The sequence below is a fragment of the Aptenodytes patagonicus genome, chromosome 2, assembly GCF_965638725.1.
Source record: "Aptenodytes patagonicus chromosome 2, bAptPat1.pri.cur, whole genome shotgun sequence".
NCBI lineage: Eukaryota > Metazoa > Chordata > Aves > Sphenisciformes > Spheniscidae > Aptenodytes > Aptenodytes patagonicus.
In genome coordinates this window covers 151,371,558-151,389,898 of record NC_134950.1, presented here as the reverse complement: position 1 = coordinate 151,389,898, position 18,341 = coordinate 151,371,558, and the positions used below count along the sequence as shown (strand labels likewise).

At 39.7% G+C, this 18,341-nt stretch overlaps 1 protein-coding gene across 5 annotated transcripts in view; it reads right to left on the bottom strand.

The window, feature by feature from the left end:
- Nucleotides 1-2,831: 2,831 nt before the first annotated feature.
- MLLT10 (MLLT10 histone lysine methyltransferase DOT1L cofactor) overlaps nt 2,832-18,341 on the bottom strand; it is a 130,370-nt gene continuing 114,860 nt past the window's right edge. For 4 of the 5 annotated variants that reach the window (XM_076331674.1, XM_076331671.1, XM_076331675.1 and 1 more), the window contains 7 exons: nt 16,046-16,200; nt 13,984-14,172; nt 13,483-13,571; nt 12,996-13,357; nt 7,702-7,804; nt 6,717-6,929; nt 2,832-4,514 (listed from right to left, as the gene is read on the bottom strand). In XM_076331674.1, the coding sequence (XP_076187789.1) occupies nt 4,446-4,514; nt 6,717-6,929; nt 7,702-7,804; nt 12,996-13,357; nt 13,483-13,571; nt 13,984-14,172; nt 16,046-16,200 (1,180 nt within the window). In that variant the 3' untranslated portion in view covers nt 2,832-4,445. The remainder of the gene's footprint in view (nt 4,515-6,716; nt 6,930-7,701; nt 7,805-12,995; nt 13,358-13,482; nt 13,572-13,983; nt 14,173-16,045; nt 16,201-18,341) is intronic. The other variant, XM_076331672.1, reaches the window with a different exon arrangement.

The following is an 18,341-nucleotide window of genomic DNA, read 5'->3' as shown; positions in this document are numbered from 1 at the left end:
GCTGTTGCACTATAACTTTGTGCATGAAAAGCTTTCAGTCTTATTTGGTCTATGCTGTAGCTTCTGTACTGTGACTTGCACTTAAATGAGTCAGATGTATTTTGAGTATCTTTTGCATGTCCCTGTTGATGGGACAGGCAAGACACCATGGAAAGGGGCATTTGGGGCAGACTAGCCAGGGAGGGTAGTATTACCGTACCATGCTGAGGATACAGTCAAGCTAAAGCATCAGGATTTTGTAAAATAATAGCCTGACGACTGTACACAAGTGAATGAGTAGAGTATGACCGATGCTGTAAAGGGTAGTAGTGCTCTAATTTAGGTCAGTTTAGTTCTCAAAGGAAGACTAGCAGATGCTGTTCTGATCTGTTGTAGATCTAAATGTTTGTACTATATTATTCTCAACTTTACAGCTGACAATGTATGAAATAATTAAAAAAACATTTGTTTCAGGGAAGATTTTGCAATGTGACCTTCTTATGAGATGACAGTCTGAAAACAATAGAAACATTGAGTCTTTGACTTTAAAAGAGCTCTCCTTTAGGCAGAGCCAACAGGGAGATTTTAGTGCAGCTTATGAAAAACAGGCACCAGAAAATCAGTCAGTTAAATATCACGCAAGCCCATTGCTGAGAGTAGCGCCTACTAACACAGCTTGAATGGATGAAGTTGATAAACCCAGGATTTGAGATATCGTAGGCTGTCCAGAATTAGTTGGCTCCTGTAAGCCATAAGGTGTGTTGTCACTGTTGTCAGTAAAGCTGGATTTTGGTGAAAAAAAACAGCAGAAAGTTCAAAAGCCTGTTAACATGAAACTCTTCTGAAATGCAGCGCACTTAGTCTGTGCTGCTCTCGTGACACTGAACCCAGAGCGGTTCCCGACACATTTGAGGGTAGCTCAGTAACCAGTGACTTGGCTGCCAGGGACCTGCATAGCGGCTTGGGCTGCTTTGGCATCAGAGGCATTCCACAGGGCCGGCAGCATCGGCTTCTACTGAACTGGTGCCAAATCAGCCACAGACCATCATCTTTGATGTCAGAATCTGCAAAATCATTGAAACAAGGTTGGTTTTGACTGCATCTGGCCCTCATGTGAACTTGGCTTTGATGTGGTCTCTTTCTTTAAAGGGCTAGTGTATTGGAGTTATGTTTAGGTGTCAGAACTGTCCTTTTTGTTATTTCCCTGCTGTTGATTGTCGGTCCATCAGGACTATGAGTACTGTAAAACATCTATTGCTATCTTAGGCTTCTGGCACCGATCTCTAAGAAGCCTAAGAAGCCGAGATTTTAAGAATGTCATGAATTTGACAATCTCACTTGTATTTCCGACTTTGCCCCTTTCAACATTTCTCAACATCTTACCAGGAGCCCGATACCAGAGTTCAGGCAGTCCCTCTCAAATAAAAGAGACACACAAGGAAAAGCAGGACTTGCCCCTTTCACTGGTGACTATAGTACTTGCTCCAATAGGAGAAAGATGACTTACTGATACTTCTTGTCTACCAGGTAAAGCGTTTGGATTCATCTTAGGTCCTTGAATAAAGCAGCAGTAATGTAACCCTCCAGTCCATGACTCTGGTAGAAGAGACTCAGGGTTCCCTGGAGGCCTTGTGCTGGTGGGCAAATTGCACTTTTCTTCCCCCTCATCTACAGGTCTAGCAGTATGAAGTACATGTCTAGTGGCCCAGCATATATGTGCTATATATTTCTCCTTCTTAGCATTGACTAACGAATAGTCAACGCCCAACAGAACCAGAAGAAAGATGGTACCCAGTTCTAGAGCTTGTCTAGACAGCACATAGATCTAATCAGTAGAAATGCCTTCTGTTCAACTAGTCTTCCGCGCCTCTTCACCTTACAGCATACAACATTCATCAGCTACCCCTAGAATGTAGGGAGTTTTTTCTAGCCCTGATGGCTGAGGAGCTATTCAGCAGGTGGGAGAGTGGGGGGTTAGTGATGCCCCTAGCCGTGCCAGGTGATGGTTCACATTCCCCTACTGTTAGGTCTGAGCTTGCTCATTTATCTATCTTCTTTCAGGACTCCACTTTTCCTCATTTGAAAATAAAACGCAAATATCCACTCCTCGGGACTTGAGCAGACGGAACAGTATGCAAATGGCATAGGCCCATGGCAACACCATCTTCCTGCTGCTTGTTCCAAAAGCTAGTCTCAGCCAGAGGCTGCACCTGACTAGCAAGGGGCTAAAAATTGGGAGGGAGCCGTAACGCATCCCTTGCCTGCCAAAACCCATACCACCACAAACCTCGCATTTTATCTTTAAGTGACAGTACGGGAAGGGTCAAGTTCTTCCTTGCAGCCTGGGAAATGAAAGATCAGGAGTTCAGCTGTGTCTTCACCAACCCCTCCACAGACAATAAGCAACATTTCTGAAAAAAGCATTGAGCTGGTTTTACAGAAAATACAATGCAAAAGTTACAGCAACAACCAAAGGCCTCAGTCACCTTAAGGCAGGCACTGTGTGCATAAAGAACCCGTCCCATCGCCGCAGAGCTCTCGCCAAGTTATTTCACAATGAACCGGGGCCATTAGAGCAACAGCTCACTCCTCCTCCTGCAATTTCACAGTAATTTCTCGATGAAAGTAAAAAACTCTGACTATGGCACAGGGCTGCAACTGGACATTTACATCCCGTAAGCAAAAACGTCCCTGGACAGTACTGCAACTGCATCACTGTCTCTCAAAAGCAAAAAATTTACATGAGAAACACTCTAAAAAATTTGTTGTAATAAATTTTAGTGGCCGTGTACAATTGAAATCCTTCCTGTCACATGAGGTTAATAGAAACAGTCCGTTCTTCTACGAGACTCGCGTTCACACAAGCAGTATACAACTATAAACATTATTAAAGTTTATTAACAAAAGCTTTGTACATATCTTTTCATACACTTGGAATTTTACATCTAGTCAAAATAACAGCACATTTCCATCTTACCTTTTGTACAAATTGTTACAGAATATCCACCAGTGGGTTGAGTAAGTAAAATAAACCACTGGCTTACTTTTGTAAAGTATCTACAAAAGTGATCTGTGACATTTTTTAAAAATTCCCCAGAACATATAAAAATAAATTATTTTTGCTTTTTCAATTAAATCTACTAATTAGAAATATTACAAATCAAAATATCAATGTTTTCTTATGAATTCTTCACAATACAAAACAGAGTCACAAAACTTTATTTACAGAAATGAGGTAAGAACTGTGCAACGTTTAACTAAGAAACATATTGCAGAATTAACATGTTCTTCCAAATAAGTACACAGTGGAGGTCTAATTACAGCTGGGTCTCTTCCTCTAATAATTCCCGCCTTAATATTGATTAGTGGTCATTACCCCCATTTCAACTATCCTGCACCGTACTGCATAGACTCACGCCACGGAATTAGCTACTGTCGGAAGCGTTGTAACGCAAGTTCACCCGTTTCAACCACTGGTAAATTTTAGTGGGAAATATTAACTCACTTTTTTGGTAATTTATTAGTGAAAAGCGACCCAGGTAACAATCTGCCTGAGCTATCTACAGTGGTATAAACACCTCTAGTAAAGGCAGAACGACAAGGCTGCTGGTGCAACACAGAATATTCCCGCTGCTAACAAGGACACGTCTAGTGCATGATCAGCTGTTTGCAGCCATTTCAACAAAATGGAGGTAGCAACAGGCACTTGGTTTAGGCCAAACACTACACATACTTCTTCCAGTGCGGCCTTCTCATCTGGTAAGAAAACTTTGTCGCCGGAACCAGACCGGTTCCTTTAAAAACCTCAGAACTCTAAAACCTACACCAAAATTAATAAACTTTGGATTCCATACTGTAATTCTTACTCAGGAAAAACTCCCACTATATAACAACAGGAATTTAAAGGAATAAAAAAAAAGTTCAGAAGTGGATTCCCTTATGAGTCGGGTTTCAAAACAGGTGTGTAAAAAAGAAATGACAAACAGCAAGTCCAGGCTGCCGTTACAAGCTTAGCCTAAAAGGATATATTGCAACTGCAGCAGCAGATCAGATCAGACTGGTTGGGGTTGGGGTCGGTTGGTTTTTTAAAACTACTGCTCTGAAACCAAAGTAATGCATGACTGCAGACAGCTTCCTCGCCTTGAACTTTATAAGATTAGGACTGCAGAGTCAAGTATGTGTTTTTCTATGGTTGGATTTGTACTTAGTACCATCATATTGGCAAAATAATTATGGTTTGCAGAGTTTTATCTACTTCACAGTCTGAAACTTTAAAAGGTACATCCATTTTAGTGCAACAAGAAAGCAAATGAAAGCCTACCAAAAATATCCTTACAAAAATTATTAACCTTTTGCTGTGCAGTAGGAGTTCCTTGTTGCATTTCTTCAATCTGCAGGAAGGAAAACTGCAGTTTGCAGCCAGATGAAGTGCTATAACAGCAGGACATGCAGTTCTCAAGTATCATTCAAATGTCAACTCTTCTCTGACGCAACTGGTCCAGTTTTATCATTGAGCCTCTGTGTAAGAGAAAATACTTCTAAAAATCAGATTATAAAATACAGAGTTAAGTAACATTAAATTCATACAAATGACAAAGCAGATGAGGTACATTTACTGGAGCTATCTAAATAGTAACTTTCGCATTGTAAAGAATAATCGTGTGTTGTAGAATAAGAAGTGGGAAAGAATAATTATGAGTTGCTTCAACGTAGGACTACTCCTTTACTAAGGTCATCACAGCTAGCATTAGAGAACACCGATTTGGCTTCTCTTTCATTCCAACAAGACTTGCTCTTCCTGGCTGTTGGTGTCTCCTTAGAACCGCGTGACGGTCAAGACAAATACCAGGTGACCTCTGCTACGTTTTACCCACTGGAGAGGGCTGAAATCTACACTTATCCATCAGAACAGAAATACAATTTCCATTTTGCCCCTGTCACGATTATCCTTCTTTCATAAATTGCTACAAAGACATTTCCCTGCAAGTACTGAACAGGACTGAGCAAAAGCCTCATCTCATTCATTGAGCACTCAGAAATGCTTGAAAACCTGTTCCAACTGGAAATGAGATTAAAACATTCAAACTTTTGGCAGATAGAGAATTTGTTAAAAATTCTTTTTGGATTAAAATAGTTCAACAAGCCAATGCAATCTGTCTCAATTCTAACCTGTTAAAAAAAAAAAAAAGCAATTTCAAAAGATGTTTATTTCTAAGGGTTTTGTTCAAAAGATGTTCTGAGATTTCCTGGAATTGTTTACAGCTAACTGTTATAAGAACAAAACCTAAAACTGTAACAGCATATTTGTAAAATATACTAGTGCTGCCCGGTCACGCTGTCCAAACCTAGTAATAGCCATTTCAAAAAATTCAAAATAAGGTCACATATTGAATAGTCTGTTCTGATGCGAACCAAATATAGGGTCTCAGTTCCATTCACTACTAATCTTTAGAAAATGAGGGGAGATAAGTTTTAAATGTACTAGAACAAATTGTGAACATTTCTAAATGAAGGCAAGGCACTGAGCAAACCCCTGTGATAGAGCGCTTCTGCGCTGACAGTCGGTGACCGGGAAAGAACGTGATGGTACCAGAGTCCCGCAGTTCGCAGTACGGTTGCAACATCACAACAACGGACCAAACTGGAAAGTGACAATGAGCATGTGCAAAGCTTAGTAAAAGTAAAGGCTCCTATTTGAATGGAAGGGAGCTGTTTCCAGGAAAACTGTCTTGAAAAAGTCATCATTTATGTTTTGTGTCTCGCCTTATGTTTGGGAAGTACCACAAAAGCCCAGCTGCCTGAGCCCTTCTCCACCACTGTGCCCCTAAAATAGCTGGAGGCTTTGGGTGTGGGGAGCGGAGAGGGGACCAATATCTAGCCCCAAACTCTTCCCGCCTGCTGTTGCAGACAAGCTTCCCTTTTTTCACTACCACTGCCACTTGATGTCTTCTCCAAGGAATACTGAAACTTTGTCTTCCTGCTCTACTCATCCTTTGTTTTGACAAGTTCGACATGCTCCTTCCCTTCATCCTCTCTGTTCTTAACTGTATAACCCGTAGAGAATGAAGTCTATTCTCTGACTCCTTGAAGGAAGAATTCCTGTCTTGGGGATGGAGGTTACGGGCAAATGCTGAAGGCAATGGAACATCTTTGCCAGAAAATGTGTCTTGTTTCCTTATGTGTCTAGAAAAGGTTTTATTACTCTATCAAGCAAAGGAGTCGCTCAGCCTCACCTTCCCACGCCAGAACCAAGATACACATAGCCCATTCTCCTAATACATATTTCACCTTCCCAGCAATGGGCTCCTCATCTCTCAAGTCATCGACTAATCTCTGCAGCTCCACAGTGCCTGAGGCTTGGCCAGGACAAACTCTTCAAGTAAGGTCATAAAAGGAATGATCTACAAAATAGCGGACATAAAGTTGAGGAAGAAGGTGGGGTGAGGAGGACTAGGGCTGCAGTTGTAATTACGAGAGGAAGGCAAGGGTCACTGGATTGGTGTCCTGATCCAGGGAAGCAGGAGCGTGCAGCGGACAGGTTAGGTGTAAGCGAGTAGAAGTTCAGAGAGTTCTGAACTTCATTAAGCGCAGCCCAAGGCTCAAGAAAAATAAAATCAAGAAAATGAAGAAAAAATCCACCATCCTTGAGTTGTGAATATAGGCACATAACTTGCTTCTTATCTTTTAGTTACCTCATGGAGGTACTACATTGAAAATGAGGTGAGAAATATACTTACTGTCACCTTCTGAGCTGCGTTATCTCCATGAATTGTAAGGAATGGGTTGGTCGTAGCTGCATTAAGTGGTGAGGCCTGTGTGCCTGAAAGCAAGTTGTTTATGGGTATCTGTGCTCCTCCAGTAATCTGCAATTGCTGTACTTCAGACTGATGGTGTTGGTGGTGGTGATGTTGCTGCTGTACTAATTGATACAAAAGGGCCTGATGTTGTTCCTTGAGTAATATGAGGAGAGGGAGGAGAAAAAAATATAAATCGAGAATTAGTTACTGAAAATAGCTCCTCCCTGGGTTCTTGCTTACCCAAATCTTCAGTCAGAGCAAACCCTTAACCCAATCCCAGCTAATTTAGGTTACACTAATGAAGTTCCACTAGACTGTGGGAAAGGGAAGAAAGTGCCTATAAAATTTCCTGAAATCAGTAGCTCAGCAGAAGCTCAGCTAAGCCTGCTGGCTTCGTCAGGCCTCTATCAGAAGAAACGTACCTGGAAGAATATCAAACCATGTTTGTCAAAGTACTAAAACGACACAATTAACAATGCAAATAGTTAAACCAGTTACCTAATGGCCTATATGAATACTGCAAGGCAGGGCAAAGACAGCTCACGAGACGATACCCAAAAATCTTTTGCTAGAGTCCTAGTGGAATCAGAGGATAGCTTAGGATACTGTTAGAATCCATACGTGGTCCCAAAACTCTGCTGCCCACAGCTGACGGTGAGAGAGACAAGCCACCATGTCCACATGGGACAAAATGGGACTGAAGGCACTAGGGAACGATTCTTCTAGCAATACACACAGCCCAATAATTATCCTGTAATTTAGCATGACTATCATCCAAAAAGGTTAAAGCAACTGAAAAACTAAGATTATCAAAACCTGTAATACCAAGTTAAAACACATGTCCAGTATTTCTGTTAGGCTGAGGAGTTTATCCATGCCTTAGAATACAATAGAAGAATAGATCATAATTAACTGGAAAACTTACTGATGTGAGTTGCTGGGTACTTAGTAATTGCTGAAATTGCTGGTGCTGTTGATGGAGCAGAAGTTGTCTCTGTTGGTCAGGAAGTAATCCTAGTCCCGAGGCACTGTAGGGTTTGACAGGGTAATACTGTAGTTTATATGAAAGTATGAGAACTTTTTACTTCAGCTTCCCAATGAAACAAAGAAAAGATGTATATAAATAGACAGTTCCTATTTAGCATTTTGATTGCATACTGTCAAATATTAAATAGTCTGTCCAGTTGCATTTTTTGATACATACCTAGACATTACCACCACCAGTCTCATTTATGCTGAGCAAGGGCAACATCTTGCCTGTAATGTAAGGCTACTACATGCACATTATTTTAAATTCAGATAATAATTACCATTTCTACATTTTTTCCAATACTTTATACAGAAAGGCCAGATGTTATAAGACAGCTCTTGCCAACCTTTAATATTTAGTTAACTAGCATTTACTTTGCCTTGGTTTCCTTCCAGTTCTCATCTTTTGCTACGTTCAAATCTATCACTATTGCCTATACCTTGTCTGTAATTTAGCAAACACATTCAGCCTTGAAGTGGGCCAACTGATGCTGCCATGGAACGGAGCAGGCTGCCTCTTCACTTACCTACAGTTGCCGACTTGCCGACTAGCTCCTAGTCCCTATTTTCATGCCTACGTAACATTTTCTGCAGCTATTTAGGAAATTGGGCAGGGAACTGATCCAGCTGACAACTGGTCTGGAAATAAAGGGTTTCTTCAGCTATGCCAGTTTACTGCAAGACCAACAGCATGAACAAGGGTGGTTTTGGAACAGAAGACCAGGAAGGCAGCTGGATTTACTCTTTCCGTACCAGTGTTAGCTTTTACTAGTTTAAAACACCCACTGAATTATTAAGGTGTAGTTTCACGATAGGTTTACCCTGCTATTGAAAGGTTAAGTATTTCCCTTTCAGCTGTACATTTCTGTCCCCTCCCTTTCCACTAGCTCTCACACAATGAGCTGCATCTCATGGGAATGAAGGCGAAACCTAAGCCAATACAAAACACTGAAAGATTATCTGATAATGCAGATGAGATGGCTGTGTGAATGCACAAGCACTACTACCAGCAAGAAGGTGTGCGTAGGATAACCGACAGGACAACAGGATTCCTGGTTGTGATTGGTAGTAAGGAATTAAATTAACTTACATCAGCCACAAATCCACACAGTTAGGCTACAACCATTTAGCTCTTCAGGACACAATATTTATCTTGCCTTTCTACAGTAGCTAGCATACTGTAGCCCGGCTCCATGATCACTTTGACATTTACTTTGTATTAAGCAGCCAGTATGAAAATACCCATAGCATCACCATTCTCTACTGCTGGGGCAGGGCAAGCAACACATTCACTTTGTTTCATACTTCACTGGATGGCCTCAATGCTATGGGAAACACGTGCTGGGCTGCACTTACTATTTCCCATCATCTACTTCACAACATCCATTACTATCATTTCTACCACTCTCCTGGTTCTCAAACCTCTTGTCAATGGTCTTCTTCCCTAGCCAAGAAGTCAAGTCTACTGACCTTGTCCTGTGCAAGCCATTTTGCCTCCGATTATTCTCGCTGTACGGTTTTTTCCCTTGTATTATATCCTTTTCCAAAACTGCATAATCGGAACTGCACATAATATTCCAGGTGCACAAACGCCAGGGATTTAACATGTCGGAACACAAAACGGATAACACCATTCTATTTATTCCCCAATAACTGCTAGCGGTGTTTGTTTGATTGCTGATGAAAGCAGAGATGGCACTTCACCTAGCCAAGGTCCCAGATTTTCCTCCTGAGCTACAACAGGAAAACTCGGGCCTAACATAAGCTAGAACTGTGCATATGTTTGACTTCCAAATGACGATGCTCATCGATGAACTGAAATTCCTTCAAACAGCTTTAAAGTCAGTTGTATCAAAAATATTTGTAACAACTGCAAAAAATAAGTACCTTCAGTTTGACTAGTATTACCATTATTTCCTTCTCTTTTTATTCACTTTTTCTGCATTCTTCTATACTGGAATGAATCTTCACTGTTTTTTCATTCTTTTATCCCATTCTTTCTTTTTTCCTGTATCACGATTTAGCTTTGCACTTCTTTTTTCTGCTGTTTTTCTCCCTTCTTATTATCCACTCATCTTCCTCTCTTGCTCTACGTTGGCACTTGAAAGAACATACCCTCACCCAGCAGCTGAGATCTAAGCGTCTAGAAAGAAAACCTAACTGCAGAAGGCAACTTGAGATATTCTATGATCTATGACAAAACGCTGCAGCTCCCGAGCTTCCCAGAAGAGGCAGGTCACCGGATTTCACCACAGAGCTTCCTCTAAACCAGATCAGCTTGGAATGTAAGTTTAATCCTTTTTAGCTTCTCATTAAAAGGTATACGATCAGTCTGAAACTATCCATCCTACAGTCTTCTCTGGTTGTGAGAATGTAAAGAAACAATCCTATCTTTTTCCTCAACTCACTTAATCTCCCAATTGCTAGCAATCTGTATTAAGCCATCTTTTTCCCAGAAAAGGATCAAGCACTTTTCTCTGCCAAATGAATGTAGGCTCTTTTACCTGAATTTGAAACTCTCTCAAACAGCAGCGTGCAGATCAGTGTTTTCTCACCCCCCTGTGTCCCACAGTTAAAGAGCTCATGTGAGTAAGGACAATATGCATAAAGAAGTCTTCATGTATTGGTGAATAATATAGCTATTTTTCACAAGAAACCATCCGAACAGATTCTGAAGCTTGGGAAGTTACTGTAAGCAGCAACTTACAGGAACATCTGGGAAGTCTTTTAATTATAGAAAAATACAAAAAAGTTAGAAAGTAGGGTTGAGTTCTCGTGTGACTTTCCATCACCCTGGGAATACTAATTTAAGCCAGCTCCAAACTTGATCACCACCACGCGATCTAACCAGGTTCGGAGAGCTCGCAATAGCATGGTAGCAAACCTCCGTCCGTGCCTGCCTGAGCTTGTTACCATTCACCCCTCCCACTTACGCAGTTCAAAGAGTAGTGATGCCTAGAGGAATCTGACATTAAAGAAATAGTCAGCTAGTTGCCACTGAAACAGCATTGAACTCAAGAGTGGCAGGAACAAATTATGTCCCATATAGTTTCAGAACCAATAAACTCAACCAATGGAAAATACTTTTTTTTTTTTTTTTTCTTTCCTCAAAGTCATCCCAGAGCCTCTTCACAGCTTAGTTCCAGTAACAGAAAAGTTTTCTCATATTTTTCACTGAAGTATTTGTAACGGAAGAAACAGGAATGAGGAATGTGTGTGTCATTGCTAAAATCATATTAGCACTAATTAGCATTAGTGCTTGCTCGGCCTGAACTTTTTCCCTCTAAATATACAACTAGAAATACTGAAAACTCACAGAAAATGGGGCAATTGTGAAACACCTCAAAAGGAAGGGGGCCCAGCAAATCATCTGGATGAGCTCAATAAAGCAGAGAATTGTGTGAAAAGTGCACTTTAAAAATAAGCAAATTTTAAATTTAAAATTAATATTAATTTTAAATTGGTATTATTGAGGGAGCAGCGCAGAAAGAGATTATGCAAGAACAGAAATAGAAAAATGGAAATGCTGGCAGAGTTGTACATCATAAGCTTGTTGTAGCAGAAAATAGGGAATCATTGGAGTATTCCAGACTATGCTAAAAGTAGAATGAGAGCTAATGAACAGGATATTAGTTGCAGTATTCTGCGTGAACCGGAGTAGTTTACTACTAGGCTACACACTCAAAAGCGGTAAAGATGGATATAAGGGGGGGGGGGGAGACAAAAGAACTTCTGCAATATAGAGTCAGAAATAAATAATCTGTGTATTAACAAAATCATATGAGAAAACAGCAGCATGACCGGTATATTTTGGCATTACCTGAAAGTGCAAAGCATTATACAACTGGTTAATATTACTGATTTTGTCTAGTATTTCTCCCTCCCTCCTCACACTTTTGGGGAGAGTAACACAAAATTCTTGTGTTTTCAGCAGACCTCTCATACTCAATAAAGAAGATGACATTTCGTTAATGAAAAGTTTTTTGTTTAACGTATGAAATGTCATGTTCATATATGATATAAACTATGAAAAATACAACCTCCTCAGTAAAAATATAATAGCACATCAAAACAACAGGATACACGTGGAAGTATCAGGTTTTATGAGCCTATTGAAGCAATACCACACAATGATACTGTACACAAACATTCAGGAGCTGCCAAACGAACAGCAAGGAAAGAAACTGGAAAAAAAGAAGCTACAAAACCAGGGATCCCTTGCATCATTCCAATCACATGCGCCTTTTTTGGTGGGTAATCCACCATAATCTCCAAAAATAAACTCTACTTAAAAACAAGTAATCCACTCCCTATTTGCAGACATTTCTTTCTACCTAGAACTGTAGTTCTCCTTCCTAAGCGAAGGACAGTACGGGGCGGGGGGGGGGGGGGGGGGGGGGGGGGGGCGGCGCGGGGAGAAGGGGAGCGGGGAGAATGAGTTAGCCCAGGCTCTGCTCTATCCCAAAATACTTCCAGACCAAGCGGTCCATTCCCCTTCCTGGAAAGCAGCTGTCTCCTTTTGTTACCCATTTGCCTTGCAGCTCAAGCAGCGGCAGCAGTTTATGCTACTGAGGATACCTGGTTTTTGGGGAAGGGCTGTTACGAATACTCAAACGTGGATCTTTCTATGCATTTAAAAATCCTTAGGAACACCACTTGAAAAAATAATTTTGTTGTCTTTGGAGTCACAGATGCAGAGAAGTGAAAACACCATGCAACTGTACCACTACTCTGGTTAGTTATGCCTATTACAACTTTAATTACATGACCGTATACCGTTCTCCCCCTCCCCCCTTCTTACGGCAACAAATGGTAGCTTTTCCAGTGCTACTTTAATCATGGGAGCACAAGTGGCAGGACAAAGAATATGTTTCTGAACTAAGAAAAATAAAGAGCTGAAGCACATTTACATAATTACATTTTGTTTGACAATGTGGCAATTAAAAAACAGGAATAAATGGACACTAGGATTCCCAAAAGCTAAACAGAAAACATCTTTTCTTTAACTTGACTGTCCGTGCTTCCATTAAATGCCTTCTTACTTTCATTCACAGATCAGGGGCAGAACCTAGTTTGACAATTACAGGCTAAGGATGAAACAGTACCTTTTGAATAAGACAGTTAAAAAATACAGCTAAACTGAAGAACAGCAGGTGCTATCAGGAAAAACAAAAATCAGCAAATTCTTACCTGTTATTTAACGTGGTTGGCAGAGGATGCGTTGCATTGGGTGGCACGGTTGCATGAGTGAGAGGAGAAGGGTTCTGCGATATTGTTGCTGGGGTCTGAATTACCCCGTTTAAAGCCCCTACAATTCCATTGATTGCCAGCTGGCTGGCTGGCAGCGCTCCAATTATTCCACCCACACCAGGCACTGCAGGAATGGTGGAGGTTACAGTCTGCATACCACTAGCTAGTGCCCCCACTGTCACACCATTGACCTGTTGAACTCCCGTGACTCCTGAGCCTTGCTGAGCTGGACTCTGCCCAGCAGGTGGTGGAGTGGAAAGAGCTGATGAACTGCTGGTGCTTTGTCCGCTGGAGGTTATCTCCTGGTGTAAAAACAAACAACAAAACCCCCTCAGCTGCATAAAATTTCACCTAACGGCACAATGCAAGGACTATGATGAGTTAACTTGTAACAAGTTTAAGTTTAGAAGAAACAAATAAAAATTACCTGATTTAATACAGGAAGAGAATTGTCCGGTAAAAAACTGTTTCCCAGATGAGGGCTTTTACTGCTGTTCAAGGAATCAGTGCTAGGTGCTAAAGTAATTATTTCAAAAAACACACAGTGGTTAAATTTCTGTAACGTGTGAAAAGATTCAGAATAATTATTTCAAAATAATGTCAAAGGTAAACATAGAAAATGTAAAGTCAACCTTAAGATTATTGCTGAATAGTAAAATATTAACTAAATAATTGGTGAATCAATAGATTCAAACAGATGTGCTCCAGACTAAAGTAAAAAAAAGAAACTGCACTGAAACAAGTAGTAATGGTTCATAGAAATCTTCCAATTGACTTTTAAACATATAAACACACCAAAAAATATTTAGTCTGTATTCATCCTACACATATATGCATCTCCCATCAATGGTATACACGGATGAAATAGGTATTTCATATAAATACACGTTCGAATTACTTTGACACTTTAATACTGTCCTCCACTTACCTGCTTGTACTGGAAAGGCATGTACTTGATGAGAAGGGCTAGGATTTGAAGTTATTGTCGGAAAGGGCACCGAAAGCTGTGCATTGAGTAGCTGGAGCCGCTCCTTCTTAGCGGTCAGATTCTTTATCTGTTCTTCTAACCGCCTATTTTCAACCTGAAGTTGGTGTAATGATTTAAGCATTCCTAAAACTAAGGTAAAAATGCATATGTTATCTTTCACAACCACATTCAACGAATGAGTAACATCATTTTTTTAAATTTCTGTATTACAATTCAAGACTAGCATTGTCATATGTGAAACTTTAAGTAAAATTATTACTGAGAGATACATTACAGAAATTTAAGTGGAAAGGTTTAGGATCAATTTTGTGTAATTTGAAGTGCAGAAAAAAGTACGTAGCACGTGACAGTAATTTTGCAATATATCTACACCCTGGCTTAAATACAGATAGTCGCGTCATTAGGGCTGACATTCATTTTAAGCAAACAACAGTACATGATAACTTATCCCCAAACCAGAATATAAAAATAGTATTATTTTAATAGCACAGCTTAACTGCATAGTTGGGAAAAATCTGTTTCAGCTGCAGTATTAGAAATTTTAAACTTTATCAAAACAGAAGAAGCTTGATAAATATGCATTCAACTAACAATACAGCCAAACAACAACATTTATGTAAAAACAAGCAAGTTTGTGAAAAGGGAGTTTTTCTGCATCAATGCCCTGTACAGTGAATCACAAACTTACAGAAACAATGAAAAAAATGTCATCCGACGTGAAGTTATCGTGACACACCTTGTTGTGAGCAGGAGCTCTCATTTGCTTTGAGTGGCGATCTACAAATCACCCAGCAGGGAGCACTGTGTGAGCACTGCAGTTGCCACCCCCTTTTTTGCAGAAAAAGGGCATCATCTTCTGTACTAACCTGATTTTTACCACGCACCGTCTTCTCAAACTCCGATTTGGTTTCAGAACTTGGATCTCCCAGCTAGTACTAGAGTGTGACTGTAAAGCCACAGGGATAGCCATTTTTTTTTTTTTAATTCTAAATTGTATTTGTTTAACATGACCTCTGGGCCTACTACAGACATAAGTCTACTGGTATAGGCACATCTGGTCATTTCCCAAGGATTTAGCTTTTATCCCTCCTCTTCAAGAGCATACAAAGGAACCCTCAGTGAGCCCAAATGAGATGCAATAAGACTTAGCTAAACCTGTCCTCCAGCTATCATGTTTAAAGGATTATCCCTGCATGAATTTCCTCACAATTAGCATTTTTGTCAGGATACCATTCATAAAAACACCAACTAGATACCACTTTACACTACCAACAAGAAGAATAATATGCTCAATAAAATATAACACAAACCCTAACCTGGTATTAAAAAAAAATTTTGTAATGTATTCAATCATTGTCTTTGATACTGATATATTATTGAATATGGAGATCCAAGTGATCTACTCATCACTTATGCTTTTAACGTATTCATTCTTGGACTATTCCACTCTATTAAACGCAACTTGAGAAAATAATGATTTGCTTGCTTTGAGAATTTCACGAGAGGCGCAGAACACAGTAAAGATATGAAAGCCCAGTAGGACATCTGCCTAACATTTGTAGATTTTTTTTTTTTAAACAGTAACAGAAGTAGATAGTTTAGAATTAAAAAATGAAAAATATAACAAAAAATTATTATGCCAATTTATATCACAGAATATAAAGCAAACTGGGGAACTGTGCTATACTATTTACAGTAGTGGATCTAAGAGTCCAGAATTTGTTTCCAAACTCTGCAACCGACCAGCTGGATCTGCAAGTCACTTCCTCTTGCATGACACAATTTCCCCATCCATAAAAATGTAGATAATTATAGAGAACTCTTTTGTAATCTACTGAAGCCATGTGCTGCATTAAGAACTACGTTACAATTATACACTACGGTTATATTTGTATTCACAGCAGAAAATAAGATTTTTTTAAAATTCTTGGACAAGCACTGAATGGTAGTTCTGAATAACACAGTTAACAAGAGCAGTAATAAACAGAATGTGAGTACTTACTGTCACTAGGGGTGCCTTGCTCTAATAAAAACTGCTGTCCTTCACTCCATTGCCTCTCCAGAAGCTGTTCTATGCTGGCTGCTACTGGGGGCAAATTTTCCCCACAACCATTCCCTGATTGATCATAGCGAATCTGCAAGCTGCTTACAGGGGATCTGTTGAAAATATTGCAATGTATTATTTAAAGAAAAGGATGGAAGGAAATGTATTAGTAAAAGGCTGTTGAAGTCTCTTACTTATATCAGCCCTTAGCACCTACATATCTTACACTTCTAAGACTAAGTTAATTCATCAAAATCACTAAGAACTCCTGGTTCTCACTGCCAAGGCTTTAATAAAAGAAAGATGTAGTATTTCACAGGGTGAGAATTTATACTGAGAAAGCACATAACCTCTCCTTGCATGCAGACTAACGTAATACCTAACTGACAAACAACGTTGTATTAAATTATAGAACACATACTTCTACAGCAGGAAACCACTGTATATGGATACATAGAGCACCCGTCTTAAAAAAAAAAATCTTCAAACCTTTCCCAGAGAAAACTGGGAAAATAAAACCAATGTATTAAAATCAGCACAGTAATGGTACTTCCACATAGAAGGCCACATATAGTTCCACTGCCTAACTTGTTCTGAAAAGAATCATGTAAAACCAGATTTTTGAGGGACTACATGAAAATTATTTCACAAGGGACGCAATGAAAGTTAAAGTTATCCTCTGCCTGTCCTGTGCACACTTAATATACTTCCTTTTTTACTCATGATCACACACAGTTCAAAGAATAATCCCTTTGTCACACATCTTTTCTCATTCAGGAGAAATTTAAATATTCAGCACAGCCACTAAGAAAGCTGGGTGCCCCTCAGGTCCTATGAGAAGGCTTCTTTTGCGTTGGATGGGGCAAGATTTAACCTGTGAGCAAAACCGGATGCTCAGTGTATTTCTGACTCAGGATTCTGGCCTCATGTATGCATGGCCCCACTCCTCATACAGGACCAACACCAAAGCCCACTAAAAGTTGGCTGGTGTTTTTGTTTGTTTTGGTGTTTGGTTTTTTTTTTTTTAAATCAACTCCAGTGAGATCAGATTCAGATTCTTATATATTAGTTATTACTGTAAGTAATAACTATTGGTGCCATCACAGGATCACAGCCGTACTGTTCTATATGTAGTGCAAACTTACCGACGAGACCACCATAGTCCCAATACAGGACAACATATAGGGCTCAGGAAATCAGTGTGTTAATTATGATTAGCGTAATAAGCAGTGGTCACAGCACATTAGCTACCTAATGACTGTCAAGCACTTTGTAGGCACCAGAGCAAAGCGATTTTTACGAGAAAAGGTTTTAAGTAGGTGACTTAAGAGCTCTGTAAGTATTTATAAATAATTCCTCTTTTGCATACAGGATGAAAAAAAGAAAACACACTTGTTAAAACAAAAAGTTCTGACAAATGGGTAACCAAGGTAGTGTTTTTTGACAAGAGATGACAACTCAACAGCATTTAGCAGTTCAGCACAGACATGGCAAAAACAGCCTTAAAACTAGTTGTTTACACGATGTGCTGAAGTGATAAGGAAGGTTTATGCAGAAACATTCTGAACAGATTTACTACGCTCCACACAAACAATGCACTTTAAAAAAAAAAAAAACCAACCACAACAAAACACAACAACAGCAAAAAACACCACCAAAACCAGAAAACAAATACAGAAAACCACCACACAACCCCCCAGCAACTTCTTTCTCTGTATGCATGCTTTTGAAGGGTGCATAACGCTACTCTAACAGATTGCGACATTTGAATTATAAATCACCAACAAAATTCTTGTTGGGCTTAGGACTGTTTCCTATCAATTTCACAAAGGTAGAAACAAAGCAACACATGACTGTATAACCTCTGCAATCCTTCACTGGAAGCCTGTACAGAAGGAGAAAAAAAAATAAAGTCTAGATTTCTGTGTATCGCAACATTAGTCAATCCATCCTCTTCTAGCTGAACCCCTACCTCATCCATTAGACATGATACGGTTCCTGCATACTAGGGTTGAATCCTTATTCCAAATAGTATTTGATCGTAGTTTCTGATAGGATTATAAATGTGCTGTGTGTGCAGGTCCGATGCTGTCACTGAGATGGGAATCCCTTGTTTCATGTTTCATACTTTGCTTACTTTCACAACTGTTTTTTGTCTAAGTTTGGGGTAAGTTATTCATACTCTTATACTATTAATTGTAAGCAATACTGAATTTAAATATAGGCATACATACATATTTCAATGCAGGTATTA